The sequence below is a fragment of the Aulonocara stuartgranti genome (genome assembly GCF_965226115.1).
Source record: "Aulonocara stuartgranti genome assembly, chromosome: 18".
Lineage (NCBI taxonomy): Eukaryota > Metazoa > Chordata > Actinopteri > Cichliformes > Cichlidae > Aulonocara > Aulonocara stuartgranti.
Genome location: NC_138954.1, coordinates 20,799,378 through 20,816,295, shown reverse-complemented (window position 1 = coordinate 20,816,295; position 16,918 = coordinate 20,799,378). Strand labels below are relative to the sequence as shown.

At 41.4% G+C, this 16,918-nt stretch overlaps 2 protein-coding genes across 4 annotated transcripts in view; both read right to left on the bottom strand.

Annotated features, from left to right (window-relative positions):
* Nucleotides 1–334: 334 nt before the first annotated feature.
* Nucleotides 335–16,918, bottom strand: part of LOC309694750 (ryanodine receptor 3-like) — a gene marked incomplete at its 5' end in the record, with an annotated part of 70,897 nt that continues 54,313 nt past the window's right edge. The window contains 6 exons of the mRNA XM_082514958.1: nt 335–1,924; nt 2,370–2,562; nt 14,926–15,061; nt 15,383–15,563; nt 15,676–15,793; nt 15,845–15,935. Coding sequence (XP_082371084.1) covers nt 1,696–1,924; nt 2,370–2,562; nt 14,926–15,061; nt 15,383–15,563; nt 15,676–15,793; nt 15,845–15,935 — 948 coding nt within the window. The 3' untranslated portion in view covers nt 335–1,695. The remainder of the gene's footprint in view (nt 1,925–2,369; nt 2,563–14,925; nt 15,062–15,382; nt 15,564–15,675; nt 15,794–15,844; nt 15,936–16,918) is intronic.
* On the bottom strand, nt 4,471–13,896 carry LOC309693233 (ryanodine receptor 3-like). Of its 3 annotated transcripts, XM_082512277.1 has the most exons (6): nt 13,556–13,890; nt 13,251–13,304; nt 8,413–8,508; nt 7,113–7,231; nt 5,888–6,021; nt 4,471–5,761 (listed from the first exon to the last, which is right to left on the bottom strand). In XM_082512277.1, exons 1-6 carry the CDS (start codon nt 13,602–13,604, stop codon nt 5,557–5,559), a joined length of 657 nt encoding a protein of 218 aa, XP_082368403.1. In that variant the 5' UTR covers nt 13,605–13,890; the 3' UTR covers nt 4,471–5,556. The 3 variants fall into 3 exon arrangements, with proteins under 3 accessions (XP_082368403.1, XP_082368404.1, XP_082368402.1); XM_082512278.1 differs by lacking the exon at nt 13,251–13,304 and having other exon boundaries at nt 13,556–13,896; XM_082512276.1 differs by lacking the exons at nt 4,471–5,761; nt 5,888–6,021; nt 7,113–7,231; nt 8,413–8,508 and adding an exon at nt 9,638–12,822 and having other exon boundaries at nt 13,556–13,886.

The window sequence follows — 16,918 nt, the reverse complement described above, 5'->3', positions numbered from 1 at the left end:
CATGAAGTCATTACTAGTTAACGTTAAAGGGATTGTTGGCTCAAAAGAGCTCTGACTTTTTGTCAGCCTGGCTACAGAGCTGAAGAGAAACCTAGGGTTGTTCTTATTTTCTTCAATCAGTGATGAACAGTAAGATGTTCTGGCTTTGCGGAGGGCTTTCTTATAAAGCAGCAAACTATTTCTCCAGGCTAAATGATGATCCTCTAAATTTGTGACACGCCATTTCCTCTCCAGATTACGAGTCATCTGCTTTAGGGTACGTGTTTGAGAATTATACCACGGAGTCAGGTACTTCTGATTAGAGACCTTAGTTTTCACAGGAGCTACAGTATCCAGAGTCGTACGTAGTGAGGAGGTGAAATTATTAACAAGATAATCGACCTCTGTTGGGGTAGCGTTCAGATAGCTGCTCTGCTCTGTGTTGGTACAGGGCATTGAAGATGATAACAGTGGGTGGATTATATTCTTAAACTTAGTTACAGCACTTTCAGAAAGACATCTACTTTGATAAAGTCTACTCTCCACCGCTGTGTAATCAATAATTGTAAATGTAAATGTTATCAGGAAATGATCAGACAGGAGAGGGTTTTCAGGAAACACTGTTAAATGTTCAGGTTCGATGCCATATCTTAAAACAAGATCTAAAGTGTGATTAAAGTGGTGGGTGGGTTCTTTTACATTTTGAGAGAAACCAATTGAGTCTAATAACAGATTAAATGCCATGTTGAGGCTGTCATTTTTAGCATCTACATGGATGTTAAAATCACCCACAATAATTATTTTATCTGAGCTCAGAACTAAATCAGATAAAAAGTCTGAGAAATCAGACAGAAACTCTGTGTAAGGCCCAGGTGGACGATAGATGATAACAAGTAAGACTGGTTTCTGAGATTTACAGCTGGGGTGGACGAGGCTAAGCATCAGGCTTTCAAATGAATTAAAAGTCTGTCTTGGTCTTTCATTAATTAATAGGCTGGTGTGAAAAATTGCTGCCACACCGCCCCCCCCGGCCTGTGCTTCGAGATTTCTGGTAGTTAGAATGACTCGGGGGTGTTGATTCATTTAAACTAACATAATCATCCTGCTGCAACCAGGTTTCTGTAAGGCAGAGTAAATCAATTTGTTGATCAATTATTAAGTCATGTACTAACAGAGACTTGGAGGAGAGAGACCTAATATTTAATAATCCACATTTCACTGTTTTACTCTTTGGTTCAGATGTGGATACTGTATTGTTCTTTCTTTGTAATTGTTTATGTTTAAGTTGTTTGTTGATGGATTCAAAAAGATGAAAACCGTTCTTCCTCATGTCTATGCAATTGTTAGATCCCTAGGGGTTATGCCAAGTTTCCTACCCTTTTGTTACACTGCGGTAGAAAGTCAGCACCTATTTTCCATTTGTACTTCAGAGCCACTTCTGCAGCACTGAATGTTAAATTACAGGTGCGTAACACAAAATGAATTCCCTGAAACCGCTGCAGGGCTAGTAAACAGCTTTGTCTTCTTTTTAAACAGCACTCAAACAAGAAGGAGCAGAAGAGAAACAGCAGCAATCATGTACCCATCATGGACATTTTATAGCACACTTTTTAGAACCAGAGCAAACCAACCAAAAGAACTAGAATATAATTTTACTGTATATTCAACACAAGCGTTCACACCGCTGCTTTTAATTTCCTTGGGTGTAACATCACTTTAACATCTCACCTGACTGGTGTCAACAGGGGTGGGAATAAAGGAGGCCTGAGAGAGGAACTGGGTGGTTCCCAGCAGATCACGGACCCCATCGTGGTCCCTCTTGTACTCCTTCACAGGCTCTACATGCATCTTCTCTTTGGGCAACAGTGCTTCATAACACGGAGAGTAACTGGCAGGTGGCAAGAACTTGAAATCTCCATGGCGACCGCCCAGCAGGAACCGGACCCTGTGATGATGACAGTAAAAGGCAGTAAATAACTTCAGCTAACATCCGTCTACATCTCTGGCATTACATAATATCAGGCTTGCAGTAGAGACTTAAATGTTCTTCTTTGGTTATTTTTATTTTTTTATTTCAATGTTTACTGGTATGCTGTTGGGATAAAATGTAAGATAAAGCATAACACATCACATAAATTTAAACCAAATATAACTTCATTTGATAGGAAAACATTTTAAGAAATGGTTTCAGGTTTATTTTTCCCCTTTTGGTATGACCTGTTCTGTCTCATTAAGATAAAAATTAAGATACCAGGAAGCTGCAGCACAGTAACAAAATTACTTTAATTTGGTGCTATGCCATTGGTTTTTGTGTGAACCTACAAAAGTTCATAAGGTGCAAATTCATCAAGAGCCTCAGCAAAAACACAATTATAAATGCAGAGCCTTACTTTACACCTGCAGAGAAACTGACTACAGGGAAGAAGAACCCGTCTGTGTTGAAGTCCTCGAACGTGCCCTGGACAGGCTGCCCGTTGATCCTGAAGGACATACTGGGAGCTCCCAAATCCAGACAGCAGCTGACCACATCGTCTGAGTTCAGCAGGTGCTGGTTAATGGAGGCCACGGCCCTTGGGATTCGGCCTAGACAACAGTGTGCAGAGAAAGATAGGGAGGATGGATGGCTGTTACAGCTGCAAAGTCATTGCAAATGTAGGGCAGGATGATGGGCAAGGAGAAGAGAAGTGAGCAGAGAGGTTGGGAGTTGGGTGGTGAGTGCTTTAACAAGAATGTCATGAAATGGATGAGGGGAGGTGATGGGTCTTTTAGCAGATTTAGAAGGGAAGTGAGGTGAAATAGTTTTTATGCTGTTAGGCTGAGATTGGAAAAGAGAGGGACTAAGAGACTTATACCCCTGAAGCACCAAGAGGACAAAGATATGGACTCAAACTACTGACTGGTTCCTTCTTCTTATGCAGAAAGAAAAAAAAAACTGCAATCAGCTGGTGCTTTCCGTTTGAATGCAAACTGAATATGTACGGCATGCATATCAAAATCATTCAAAACGTTGCAAGGCTTTTCAGAAGATGTAAAAGAGAAGTCTAACAGGTAGAGGTTGGAAAGTGGAATTTTATATCAGTGTCCCAAAGATGAAAAAGCAAAGTAAAGAGGGGACAGCAGGCTCCTGCATTATTCACAAAAGGTTCTGTCAGGTCAAAGTCCTTCAATAACCCTTTTTTAATTCCACAAACTTGGACTTACCTAACTGCAGTAGTGCAGAGTAGCATGGAACAAATTTAAAAGTTTATATTATATAAAGACGAGATAACAGAGCAAGTTAAAAGCTAGACTGTGCTTTTTCCAGCTTTCCAGGGCCATCAAATTTGCCTTTTTGCAGTAAGACTGTCTTTGACTGCGCATGGTTCCTAGTAATTACACGACACATGGACAGAATAAGGCCAATGGGCCAGAACCAGACTGCTAATCATCTCAGTCCGAACCACAAGATCTTAAAAGAAAAATGAAATAAACAAAATAACATGATTCAGACACAGATCTCTGAAGTTTCTCAATGTGATTGACTTCACTGAGTCTGTAGCATTACTTCATTGAATTCTAGTGCTGTTAGTTTCATTCTAGTGACAGGGAGTAGTGCAGGGGTAGGCAACTCCAGACCTCGAGTGCTGGTAATGAACTAATCATTTGATTCAGGTGTGTTGACCCAGAGTGATATCTAAAACTAGCAGGACACTGGCCCTCGAAGCCTGGAGTTGCCCACCCTGGTGTAGTGCCTACCAAAAAAACTGCTTAAATGTAGACTCGTTAAAATGTTAATTTAAGTGGGGTTTTTTTTATGTTTTCATGTAATACTTTCATTGTTGGAGGCAAGCTGTAAAAACATTACCTTGTAATTACTGTATCATTTCCTCTTAGTTTGATGTTTAGGGGAAAGGGGTTGGGGGAAAATATGTTGGGTAAATATAGAGTTTAGAAGTTATAAACTCTGTATTCAACACACCTTGTTTTGAACTAAGGACACAAGAGTCAGTCATGTGATATCTCTTTTATGGCATGTGTGATGTCTGAAAGAAGACACTGCCTAGCAGTTTCCAGGAAAAGAATAGAACCAGACAATGGAAACCTAATCAGTGATAATGGCTATCTGGTTACTCAATTTCACAGTTCCACAGACCTACACAACAACAACAACATCATTCTTGTTTTGTATTTATAGTTAACCACTGCACAGATTCAGCCTCTCTTCAGCTTCAGTATGATAGCTTTTCTGTCAGGAGGTCATCAGTTATCCAAGATGCACTGTTGGTTTTTGTCCATTATGACACACTACGTGAGATAAAAACCTTTTTTGTGCATACTGCCTATTTTCATTCTCAAACTGATGTGATACCTTGACTCACTATTGGGGATGGGTACCGGTGTCCGGTGCCATGATGGCACCGGTTCTGACATAAACGGTAGTAACCAGACCGAAAAGCAGCGCACATTTCGGTGCTTTATTTCGGTGCTTTTTTTTTCCTGAGCTGTGATACACTTCTAGCCAATCATTTTACGTTTCCCAGGATAGTAGGCGGGGCCAGGTACGTACGTTCAGTTAGAGCAGAGCTACAGATTAAAAATGTCCAAGGCGAAGCGGTTAAAAGTCTGGCTGTACTTCACAGCAAAAGATGCAAACTCAGCAGCCTGCAACAAGTGCTTTAAGCTGATACTGTGATACTGTCAAAGGAGGTAACACCTCGAATCCGATGAAACACCTGGCAACGCATAGCGTTTTTTTTAAAAAGCCGAGAAATGCGCCGTATTTGATAGCTTGCTGCGAGACCTCACACCGTGCACGTCGGGTGGGTTGCCAGTTATCGGACCCGGAGCAACATCCCCCAAAAACCCGAAGAATAGAGTCCTGGCCCCTAGCCCTGCCAGTGTAGCAGAAATGATGAGGATGATGATGCAGCAGCAGCCGTTCTTCTCTGTGTGAGTAGCTTAATGTTGTTCGTGTGTAATTTACGTTGAGTAGGCTAACCACGTTATTACATTAATGCATGTAAGGTGAACTAGCAAACATCATCATGGCTACATGCGGCTGTCCTCTTGTTTGATGGCAGATACTCCCTTCACCCTGGCCAAAAAGGCTAAAATGACCAAAGAAAAAGTGGGAAACAGCTGAACATGAGAGGTTTAGGACAAAGTTTGTGTTTTTTTTCCATTGTTTAAGCACTGCTTCCAGCCAAGAATCATACCATATATGCCCCATAGCTGCAGAAAAGGCTAACATTGTTATCTTTTTACAAAAAAAAAACAAAAAAAAACAGCTGAACATGAGAGGTTTTTGGACAAAGTTTGTGTTCTCCATTCTTTAAGCACCGGTTTGAGCACCGTTTAAGCACCGGCACCGTTTCAAAAGTACCGATTTGGCACCGGTATCGGATAAAACCTAAACGATACCCATCCCTACTCACTATGAATCATCCAGATCAGTGCATAAACTGTTTGTTGTCAGGTAGATTAAACGTAGGATAAAAACAGCATTGAACCTTAAGATTGTATGCATCTAGACTAAATATACATTATCTCTATATTTTCTTACATACATGGGTTTTGAATTTCAACCACATATGAGATCTACCAGCAGTGAAATCCATTGCCTCCCCACCCTTCTCCTCCACCAGGGTATGGAGCATATCCTTTAGTTTTGGCCCAGCCTACCCTCAGGTGGGTCGGCTCATTGGTTACAAAGTGGTCCACTTGGTCAATGACCAGCTCATAATACCACTTCTTATACTGAGCTGAACCTTCAGCTATGCCCAGGAAGATATTTGGTCTCATACTGGAAATGAAAACAGGGAAAGTCAACACTGGATTGAAATCGTCACTCCAAATTTCCACTCTTTAATCAGCTGTGTATACTGGGGCTACTGCATCCAGCAGCGGTGCAATACTCTAAATTCTCTACCTCTGAACATCATTGACCAATCGAGTCTGAAGCAGCAGGTCCCTATTGGGAAGGAGGTTGTCACAGATCAGATTCTGATTGGCTCTCACTGCCACTCCATTGCATACACAGAGGGAACAAAGGACATCCAGGATCTGACAGAGAAAAAGACACTTGTGTCAGACACTTTTTCCTTTTTGTGTGAAAATATGTCACACATCCACAGTGTGTCAGCGTTTCACATGCTCCGAGAGGAAATGATTAGTTATTCAGACAGATTCTCTGCAAGCTGTGATGCTTGGAGCACATTCACAGTGCGCAAGAGGGCCTTCAAGCAGAACTATCGTCCTCCACCTGCCATTCATGATCAGCAACTGCTGTTTACAAGAAAGCTCTTTGATGTCTTCTAACAAGTGACAGTGTAAATATTAGGAAACTGACATTTAAACACTGTATACACATCACTCGGCTGGAACAAATGAAACCATGATAAAGATTTTAGTACAGTTTTTAAAACCCAGTTTGACAGCTTAATTTTTTTTAACAGTTGTTGAGGTTTTATAATCCAATTAAATGTCTTTAGTGTTTAGTGTTTGTGTTTAAAAAAAACAGAGCAACTGGCACCAAAGTTGATCCCAATTTGGACTAGACCACAACGAGGAAATATGTCTCCCACCTCTGCCCGCAAAGGACCAACCAACAGCCAAAATGTGACAACGACTGAGCCAGTTGTGTTTTTGCACTGACACAGTGGAGTATTTTTCTTAGCCAAGTGTTTTCATGATGCAAATTCGAACAGCATTTGTTGATTGCTCTGAGAAAAACCAGAGACAATGATTGTGTTGGCACTTCCGGATTGACCCATTAAAGAAGCGGTAGCTGTAGAAATATAAACTTATCATGTAAAAACCTTATATAGGGGAAATCAAACCACATTTCTGCATTTTTAGTGGTGATTGATGATTCTATGTATGCATTGGCAATCCTAACTCAACTCTGACTTCAAGAAATCCTCTGCCAAGGCATAAAACCAAAGCAGTCTGTCTGTCTACCATCAAGAGCATTGTGAAAACTGCCAAGGTGAATTGTCTATACTCCACAAGGAGCATGGACAAAGGAAGAACCTGTGAAATGTTTGGTGTGAAGCCAGGTTGTTTTCTCTAAAATTAGAAGATATGGCACTAGACTGGCATTGGCACAAAAAGCTCCTTTCTTGTACCTTTTCTAGTCTAATATTTCTGCTTACCTTGTGGTTGCGTCCATGCTTGTAGAGCAGAGAGACGATGGATTTAATGTGACCTTTCTGGATGATGTTCAGAGCTTCTGGGCTTTCTACCAAGATACAGTGGAGGACTTCCAGAATACCTATAGAGTTACACAAAATGTTTGTCATTTAACAAAAGAAACATTTAGACCACATCCCAACATTGATAGCTAGGGATGGGTACCGGTATCCGGTTCTGACACAAACGGTAGTAACCGGACCGAAAAGCAGTGCACATTTCGGTGCTTTATTTCGGTGCTTTTTTTCCCTGAGATGTCATACGCTTTGGATTCTAGCCAATCATTTTACCTTTCCGAGGATAGTAGGCAGGTCCAGGTACGTACGTTCTTTTAGAGCAGAGCTACAGATTAAAAACGCCCAAGGCGAAGCGGTCAAAAGTCTGGCTGTACTTCACAGCAAAAGATGCAAACTCAGCAGCCTGCAACAAGTGCTTTAAGGTGATACTGTGCAAAGGAGGTAACACCTCAAATCTGATGAAACACCTGGCGACGCATAGCGTTTTTTTAAAAGCCTAGAAATGCGCCGTATTTGATAGCTTGCTGCGAGACCTCACACCGAGCACATCTACTGCGGGTGTGGTGCCTGTTATCGGACCAGGAGTTAGCAACATGAACCCGAAGAGGAGAGTCCTGGCCCCTAGCCCTGCCAGTGTAGCAGAAATGATGACGGATGATGATGCAGCAGCAGCCGTTCTTCTCTGTGTGAGTAGCTTAATGTTGTTCGTGTGTAATTTACGTTGAGTAGGCTAACCACGTTATTACATTAATGCATGTAAGGTGAACTAGCAAACACCGTCGTAGTTACATGCGGCTGTCTTCTTGTTTGATGGCAGATACTCCCTTCACCCTGGCCAAAAAGGCTAAAATGCCCAAAGAAAAAGTGGAAAACAGCTGAGAGGTTTTAGGACAAAGTTTGTGTTTTTCCATTGTTTAAGCACTGCTTCCAGCCAAGAGTGATACCATATATGCCCCATAGCTGCAGAGAAGACCAACATTGTTATCTTTTTACAAAAAAAACAGCTAAACATGAGAGGTTTTTGGACAAAGTTTGTGTTCTCCATTCTTTAAGCACCGGTTCGAGCACCGTTTAAGCACCGGCACCGTTTCAAAAGTACCGGTTTGGCACCGGTATCGGATAAAACCTAAACGATACCCATCCCTATTGATAGCACATTTTTGTCCTTTGCGCCTATCAAAAATCTTTAATCGTTTTAGTTTTTTTTCCTCTCCTCAATTTTTCCACTGAAAGTTTCTCATCATACCTGATGAAGACTCCAGTCTTTCCTGTTTGCTGACCAACCAGTCCAATTTTCGGGAAAACTGGGTACAGTTGTTCCGGTTTCCACGAATCAGTGCAGCTTAACAAACAACAAAGATTTCAAAAATAAAATATTAATATTATAAAAGTGCATTCCAGCAGCAGAATATCAGGTGAGTGGATACTGCAAACAATTTGACTTTGACTAATGAATAAGCGTCAGGTTTTCCTGATATGACATATGTGCATATGAAAACTCATTAAATCTGAATAGAAAATACATGAGAAAAATTGTAAAGGCACTATTAAACCAAGACCTCTATCCCCCATAAAAAGTTGAGGTGTATTCTCTTGTACCATCCTCTACACCTGTGGGTGACATTAAGAAGCCTCTTTATCAATATACTGTCTCATTTCTCACCATTTAGATTCTGGGACAGCAGACGGATAATGTCTGTGAAACACTTTAACAGCACTCTGTGCCAAAGGAATACTGATGGGTGTCTAATCTCCTTTAATTCTGCGCTCTCAGCCAAGCTATAGTTCAAAATGAACACATGGCTAGATCCACAGTTTGAGTCAAGGGCAAGGATATTCACTGTGACTGATGTGAATGTAAAATTCAAAGGTCAAAGACAGGCAGGAGAACCTGGGGCTGCACAGACTACAGGCTTTAAACCATGGTTACATAATCATACAGTGTATTAAGATATACTGTAATATTGCTAAGGCTTTAATGAAGACATCAATTTAAAGTGAAACGATTTGTCCCACTGAGTCCAAGAACAATTTTATCTCATTAAAGAAATAAATAACAAACAAGGAAAAAAGTAGATTGTTCAGTCAGAAAATAAATGTGAGAAGCCATATTTATTTTATTAATGTATTTATCCATTTTAATATTACTCAGTTTTTGCACACAGGACATTAGAATGTGTGCCTCCTTCAAGACATCTGGAGAGCTAATCACGAAGACTGCTTCAAGAGTAGAAGGCTGTGTTAAAGAATAAAAGCGGTCACACCAAATATTGCATTTCAAGCTCATTAGAATTGCACAAACTCTGTTTTTGCCCTAAATAATGTATTTCCACATATTTTTAGACAGGTTTCAATAAGCTGCTATACCCATTTCCCATTTCCCAGCAAAATATAAAAAAGAGGAGTGAATCAAGAAATGTGCATAATTACTGTACATCTTGCATCTTGTGTATTATAAATACCCACTAAAGTCTAGAATAATGCAAACCAGCCAATTAGAACATCGTTATTTCATGTTAGACTTACATCTGCATTTTGGAATGTAGCTTGGTGTAGACACACAGTAGAGGAGGTTGCACATCTATAGCTCTAGGAAAACTGGGCAAACTTTATCTGCTTAAGTTGAGTAATGTCTCCACACTAGTAAAAATCTCTACAACAGGTGGCCATTGTAAATAGTGGTGGGATGTTTTTATGTTTATCTTTAATACACAGCCTGACTTAACTTCTGGGGATCGTGACTTTTTAGGGCTTCCAGCCAGGATATCTGGGAAGCAGAAATGCATGCTAATTTAGCCTCAAATAAGCTAATTAAATTGACATTTTCATCAGATTACAGCTGATGACATGTAGACTTAAGTTTTGCAAATGAAATCCCTCTCTTCATACGAGTTTGTAAAGATCATCAATAGTATAATACAGTGAGGCTCATGGAAAATTCCTGCTTGGGGTGATATTGATGTCCATAATCTCATCATTTAACAAGCACACTGCCTACTTGGACAGATAACAGACCAATAAGAGAGAGAAGGTCAGAACAAACAAGGCCCCGACCAGGGGTGTCACTAGGTTTTAAGGACAGGGGGGGCTTAGCCCCCAAGAGATGCACACGACATGAACGAACGTAGTGAATGAGCACAAAATTTCACAAACAGAAAACAAAGACTGAGAAATTGTTTTCCTACTTTTTTGGACAGATTAAACATCCTAGGCCACCAATAGATCTATTGTTTTATTTCAGTCTGCTTTATAATACAGTACAACAAAAAAACAGAGGAAATGTGTTTGCTGCATCAATAACAAGAAAAAAACTGAAAATAAAAAAGTACATTTTTCTGGCTGCAATCACCAGTTACTTGGTGGGTGGAAGCATCAAAGAATGACGTCTGTTTTTAAGAGTGGCAAATCGGTCAATCACTCTGTTGTGACTCAGATGCTGAAGCGTGTCTTTTTCAATAGACATGACTGCAAGACTGTGAAGTCTTTTCTGACCCATTGTTTGACGCAGCCAGGAGTGCAGCTGACGCAGTGCACTAAAGGACCGTTCGCACGAGCAGCTGCTGACAGGCACTGTTAGGGCAACTTGGATGGTTGCCTTCAGAGAGGGAAACATGTCTGAATCAAGGAGGTTGTACACAGACAACATATTTTTGGGTGGACATCCAGCCTCTGTTTTCCGGGTAAGAAAGTTTCTGGCCACCAGAACCTCCTCTTTTTTCAGGTCAAGTCTGTAGTGCTTTGCAAGTTCATTCAAGTGTGGTTCACTCAAGAAGTTCTCAGATTTAGGACTGCATGCCTGGACGCCTTTTAGCAGCCCTGCATCTACACTGCAAAATCTTTGATCAAGCTCGCCAACCATCCGATCCACACAAGGGAAAAGTAACTCTCTTTTCAATGTGTCTGAGTTGTTCAATTCAGTGCGTGAACCCACAGTTGCCTCCAGGACAAAATCCTCCATTTTCCTCTGTTTGTGCCTTGTCTTGGCACCTGGTTCAGGGATACTGTGGGTGTTACACAGGGCCTTGGTTTTCTCATACAGCTCTGTAGCAAATGCATCTGAGTGTTTGCCCTTAAGTGTGTCACACACAGCTTGTTTGCAGATAAAAGCTTCTGCCAGGTCTAAAGTCTCTTTCTGCAGGAATTTGTGGAGTCCTTCGGTTACAGACAGAATCGACTGAAACATCAGTAGTGCATAGACTGCTGAGAACTTGTAGAGCTTTGCTCTGAGACCAACAGCTATGGGGGATCCAATTGCAGATAGGCACTCCAAAATGGCAGGCAATGTCTCAAGAACTGCACTGATTGATCGCAACTGACATGCCCAGCGAGTATTTGAAAGTTGCACAAGCTCAGTTTTTGTCAATCCAAGCTTTGCCTGAGTCTCCATGAACTTATGATGATTGACTAGGGAGGTGCTGAAGAAAGAATACACACACTCCAACAAGCTGAAAAGCTCCACAGCCTCTGGGACAGCCTTGCAAGTATTGCACAAAACCAGGTTGAGTTGATGAGCATAACAATGCACATAGATAGCCTCAGGATGGAGCCTTCTAAAATGTGCTTGTACACCTCCAGTGGAGCCACTCATAACGGCTGCACCATCATATGTTTGTGCTACACACTTAAGCTCTGCAAGACCATAGTTTTGGATCTGCTGCTGAATCTCATTTGCAATGGACTGGGCATCAAATGATTTTATCTCTGCAAGTGCAAGGAAACGCTCCTTCACTGCCCCCTCTGACACGTACCTGACACAAACAGCTAACTGCTCTGCCTTTTTATCCCTTGCCTCATCCACCATGATGGAATAGACTTTAGACTTTGTCATTTCAGATACAATGACACTAGTAACTTCCTGGGCACAACAGTCAATCATGTCATTCTGGGATGTTGGTGAGATATACTGTGCATTTGATGGGGGATTATGTTTTTGAAGAAAAGGATCAAACTCCTTCAAAAGCTCCATGCATGCAAGAAAATTCCCTCTGTTTGGGCTGTCTTCACCTTCATCATGGCCACGAAAAGGGAGTCCCTGTCTCCCTAACATAGAGGTGACTGCAACAATTCGTCTGAGATACTCTCTTCTTTCGACTATCTCACTCACATTTGCAGTTGCTATCATCTGTGCAACGTTTCCCTGTTTGCTAGTTCCCTGGTAGCTTTTCCATGTAACAACACTGTCCTTATGTGTTTGTGCCATCTCATGCTTGCCAAAGATGACTAAAGCTTTCTTCCAGTTCTTGCAACCGTTACTGACCAAACTATCATGTTTGATGTTTTTGCCAAACACTCTACATGGGAAGCAGAAAGCTGCATTCTGGTTGACTGAATATTCTAACCAGTTGTGCTTTTCAAACCAGCTGTGGTTAAATGCTCGCTTCTGTGTACCAAAAGTATCATGTGGATAGCTCTTCAGCTTCACCTGTCTGGGCCCTGTGTCTTTGTCACCTAAATCAAACCCTGTAGTAGAATGAGTTGCTGCAGCTGCTTCATCATTTTCCCTCTCTTGGCCTGTTTGCTCTCCTCTCTCTGTAATAACTTGATCTTCCTCTGCCTCTCGATCTATTTGCTGCAGCTCCTCTGTCTCTCCTTGCTCTCTCTGACTTGAACTTGCCTGTTGACCTTTTTCTCCCTCAGCCACTCCTTCTGCCTCACCCTTCAAGATACATTAAAACATACTGAATTGTAATGTAAATTGCTAATATCATGACTTCTGCTCCCGCTCCACAGTAATTTGTTGCTCCCAAATATTTTGAAGTTACAAACATTATATTTTGAGCACGCATGTGACTAAAATGGTTGCAATTTAAAGCCCTGAAAAATATTACTAAATTACTTGAATTGAAGTAATATTAAAATAGAACCCTCAAAAATATGTGAGTCAGGCTAATTTGACTTATATATATCTCTCTCTCTTTGCTCTCTCCACTTTCTAACCTTGACTCTCCTAAATAAAAGCTCAAGTTAAACAGGTCTTATATGTTGTACCGTGACTGAAATGTTTCATATTTCATATCCATATTGAGTCCCATAAAATTCTAATCAGACTGTCTCCATCACAAATGACTCCGTCCTTTGACTCACCTCTCCAGCAGACGTCTCTCCCCTCTGCCTCTCTGTGCTCCTCTGCCCTGACTCCTACAGGTTAATGGGGATGGAGTGATTATTATTATTTCCACTGATGATAACCATACCTGAATGAGCTCAGCTGGATTTTTCAGAGCTAAAACGAGTGACAGAAATTAACATTATGCTAACAATTTAACTTAGTGCGCTAGCCAGGTTTTTATTTACAAAATGGGGAGCACCTGGTTCATTATTTACATGGGACTCTCTGCTGTTACCTGGAGCTAACTAATTGTTACTACCAGCCAGTGATGAAAACTTACTTTCTTGAAAAACTTGCGTATATCCATGATTTCTTGCCGTTTGCCACATGCACGCTAGTGTTTCTGCAAGTGTATACGAGCGGAGTGTAAAGTAGCAGTGAAAACGAGGACTGGATTTTCAGTCATGTGGATGTCCCCTGTGAACAACTGGAAGGGATTGGATAACGAAGCACTGACGCTACCTTAACAATGTAAAGCGAAAGGGACCAACCGAGTTATGATCATATTTGTGTGAATAGCGACAGGTTTATATTATTATTTCTTTAAACTCATATTCCTGCATCTTTATATTGAATTTGTCTGCAAGTTCTGTAAAAAAAAAATCGAATAAATTAAAAAAAAAAAAAAAAAACCCACCAAATTATTTAGGGGGGCTTAAGAATATTTTAGGGAGGCTTCAGCACCCCTAAAATAGGCCTAACGACGCCACTGGCCCCGACACAATTCATCATGCAAAATCTGCTACGCCATCCTGAGGGTGACCTCTCTGTGGGGATGGCTAGAGTGTACTCAGAGGAGTGTATTTGTGGGTTTTGAGCACGTGTGTTTGTGTGTAATGTGAGGAAGTACATGTAGGGGAGGTGGTGATGATTACAAAGGCAGTCAAGGTGAGCCAAGTGGAAGCGGTTGATGGGAAAACTCCAATGACAGGAAAACAAAGTACCCAAGAGAAAGCGGTCTGAAATAAAACTTTTCAGGGTCAGAGCTTTAGCATTCATGGCTCAGTGTGAGGCCCCGAGAGAATCAGATAATGCCAACACCTGCGATGGCTGGCATTTTGTTAACGATGCCATTTTGCCTTCAAATATTCAGCTCGATGCTCTATGATTATATCTACACTGCTTTCAAAACACTCGTGACCTAGATGAAAGCGAAGGCAGACAGTAAGACTGCAGGAGGCACTGCGTTTACATCTAAATGTCATGTAAGTGCTGTGACCAGCTTTGAACTGCAAATGTTGAACGAAGGAAGGAAGGAAAAGAATGGCATTAAGTGTCAATTAGATGATGCGACCAGCTGCTAACTCCAGATGTGGAGTGAGAATGTGAACAACAAAAAAAGTGAGGAAGTGAAGACAGAAGAGAGTAGAAAAAAGAAAATAAAGAAGGTGGGAAGCGAAGGAAAGGAAGGAAAGAAATGAGGCATTAAGGATGATCTAAAAGCTACAATATGGAATACAGGAAATAAGGGGTGGGGGGTTAGTGAGATGAGAAACATAGAAGAGAAGGCAAATTCAGACAATTGAGACACTGAAGGAAGATAAATACTACACGTCTACCCTGAACCAACAGCTGACAGTGTTAAAAAAAGAAAGAAGAAAAAAACAAACGATGTGGATATTTCATGTGATCCATCACTCAACTGTTTACCTAAGAGTTCATAAAGCAGGTCGAGAATGTCCTTCCACGCTGCGCCAGCTTCCTCCCCAGCCACCTCCCCGAAGTGGGCTGCACTGTCGTACAGGTTCATTCGATCAATGCATTTGGACAGAAGACTCAGCATACCCTGAGAAAAATAAAAGATATATACATAATTATTGTGTATTCTTTTACAAGAATTGATAATAACTGAATAGCAAGGAGCTAAACAAATACAGATGATGAAAGATTAATAGGGACTCATTAAAATACATTAAATTTATGTAACCAAAGTCGAAACATACATTCATTTAAGAACCTAAGGTTTTAACCACTTTTCCCCCCCACACACACACACACACACAAAAAAAAAAAAAACACTTCCTGAATAGCATCATCTAAATGAGAAACATCAGTGTATGAGAGGTTTTCTTTTTGCATAGAAATTAATCACACCACCCACTCTCACCTCCTCTTTGAAGAGGTCCTGACGTTTGATGAGTGAACGGAGAAGACACTGCTTCTCTTCATGCTCCAGCTCAGAATCGGGCTGCTTAAAGTACTCAATCAAATCATTCAGTGTCTGTAGCACCTCTTCAACGTACCCGGCCACTGCTGTAGACTCTCCTGCTGCAATGCTGTCCAAAGCTCTGGGAGGAAAAAAAGGCAAAAAAGACAGAGAGGGTGGATCAATGTGTAACATTTTACAAACATTTAGTGTGGAGCTTTTGCTAGAAGCAAAGAGGACCCTCCTAGAATTACTTGATGAAGTTGGTAAAGAGGAACGTGGTGTTACGGATGATGCGTGCAGCCCGAGACTCCTCATGTTGACAGCGCTGGAGGATGAGCCCGTCATCCTGACTTACTGTAATCAAGCAGCCTAATTTAAAAAAGACAGGGGGGTGGGGGGAGGATTTAAATGTAAACCCACCACCCGTCACCTCCAACACGTCTGGTGCTTTGGCATGCGGCCAAGGCTGCAAGGTCTGCCTGGCGCCAGCACGACGTGGTATTTGATGTCCCTGGACAAACGCCCGGCAATGAGCAGTGTTTATATGCCACCCTAATCCTTCTGTCTCACCCAAAACTAACTGTCACCCTCCACGTGGCCAATTATCACATTTAAATGGGTTTCAGCCTCATGTGCACTCTCTGTGGGTCTGCAGAAAAGATGGGAGTGGAGTGTGGGTGACCACATCTGATGTATCCAAGGCTAACATTTTTAATGCATGCTCAATCATCCAGGTAAGGAAATCCCAAAAAAGATGATTCTGTTCATCTGGATGTCGTGTTTTCTATTTTGTCACTCATTCATATGACTTTTTCAGTCTCAGCTGACTGCAGGTTTCCCCAACCTTATAAACAGTACATTTGCATAATGACTGACACTAGCACCATTGACTAACAATGGGCTGTGGGGTCAGTTTCATGATCATAAATATGCATATTGTCATGACCAGTCACAGAGAGTTGGGGAATGGCTCCAATCACAACACTGTAAGATGGTGAAAGATGTGTCCTCCTCGATGGCCTCCTTGACTCACCGCTCAAACCAGCGTTCCTCTCTGTCCAGGATGTGTACCTGCTCATCATTGAAAGAGTCCACTGGCCTATAGGTGTAAATAGACTGCGGATTCCTAGCCTGATCAGTTAGCTCTTCTGGGTTGTGTCATCCGCAAACATTGTTTTCAGTTCCAAAAGAAAAACATTTGACCTGAGTTGGTTGGGTGTTTGGAAGGCCAGCCATATAGCCCACTGACTGTGTGTTATTTGCGTATGCACTCATTGGCTTCGAGGAATGGCAGGCATTTATGGTCATGCTGTAAACAGATGGCAGCTATATATGTTGCATATTTGTATCACTACAGTATGTGCTGTGCAATAAATTATTCGTAATTATTCCTGAAGCAGTTGTTTACTCATGCTAACCATAAAAAAAGAAAAAAACAACAACCCCAAAACAGGTGCTTATCCAACCATGCAAAGTGGACAACTGCAACAACCC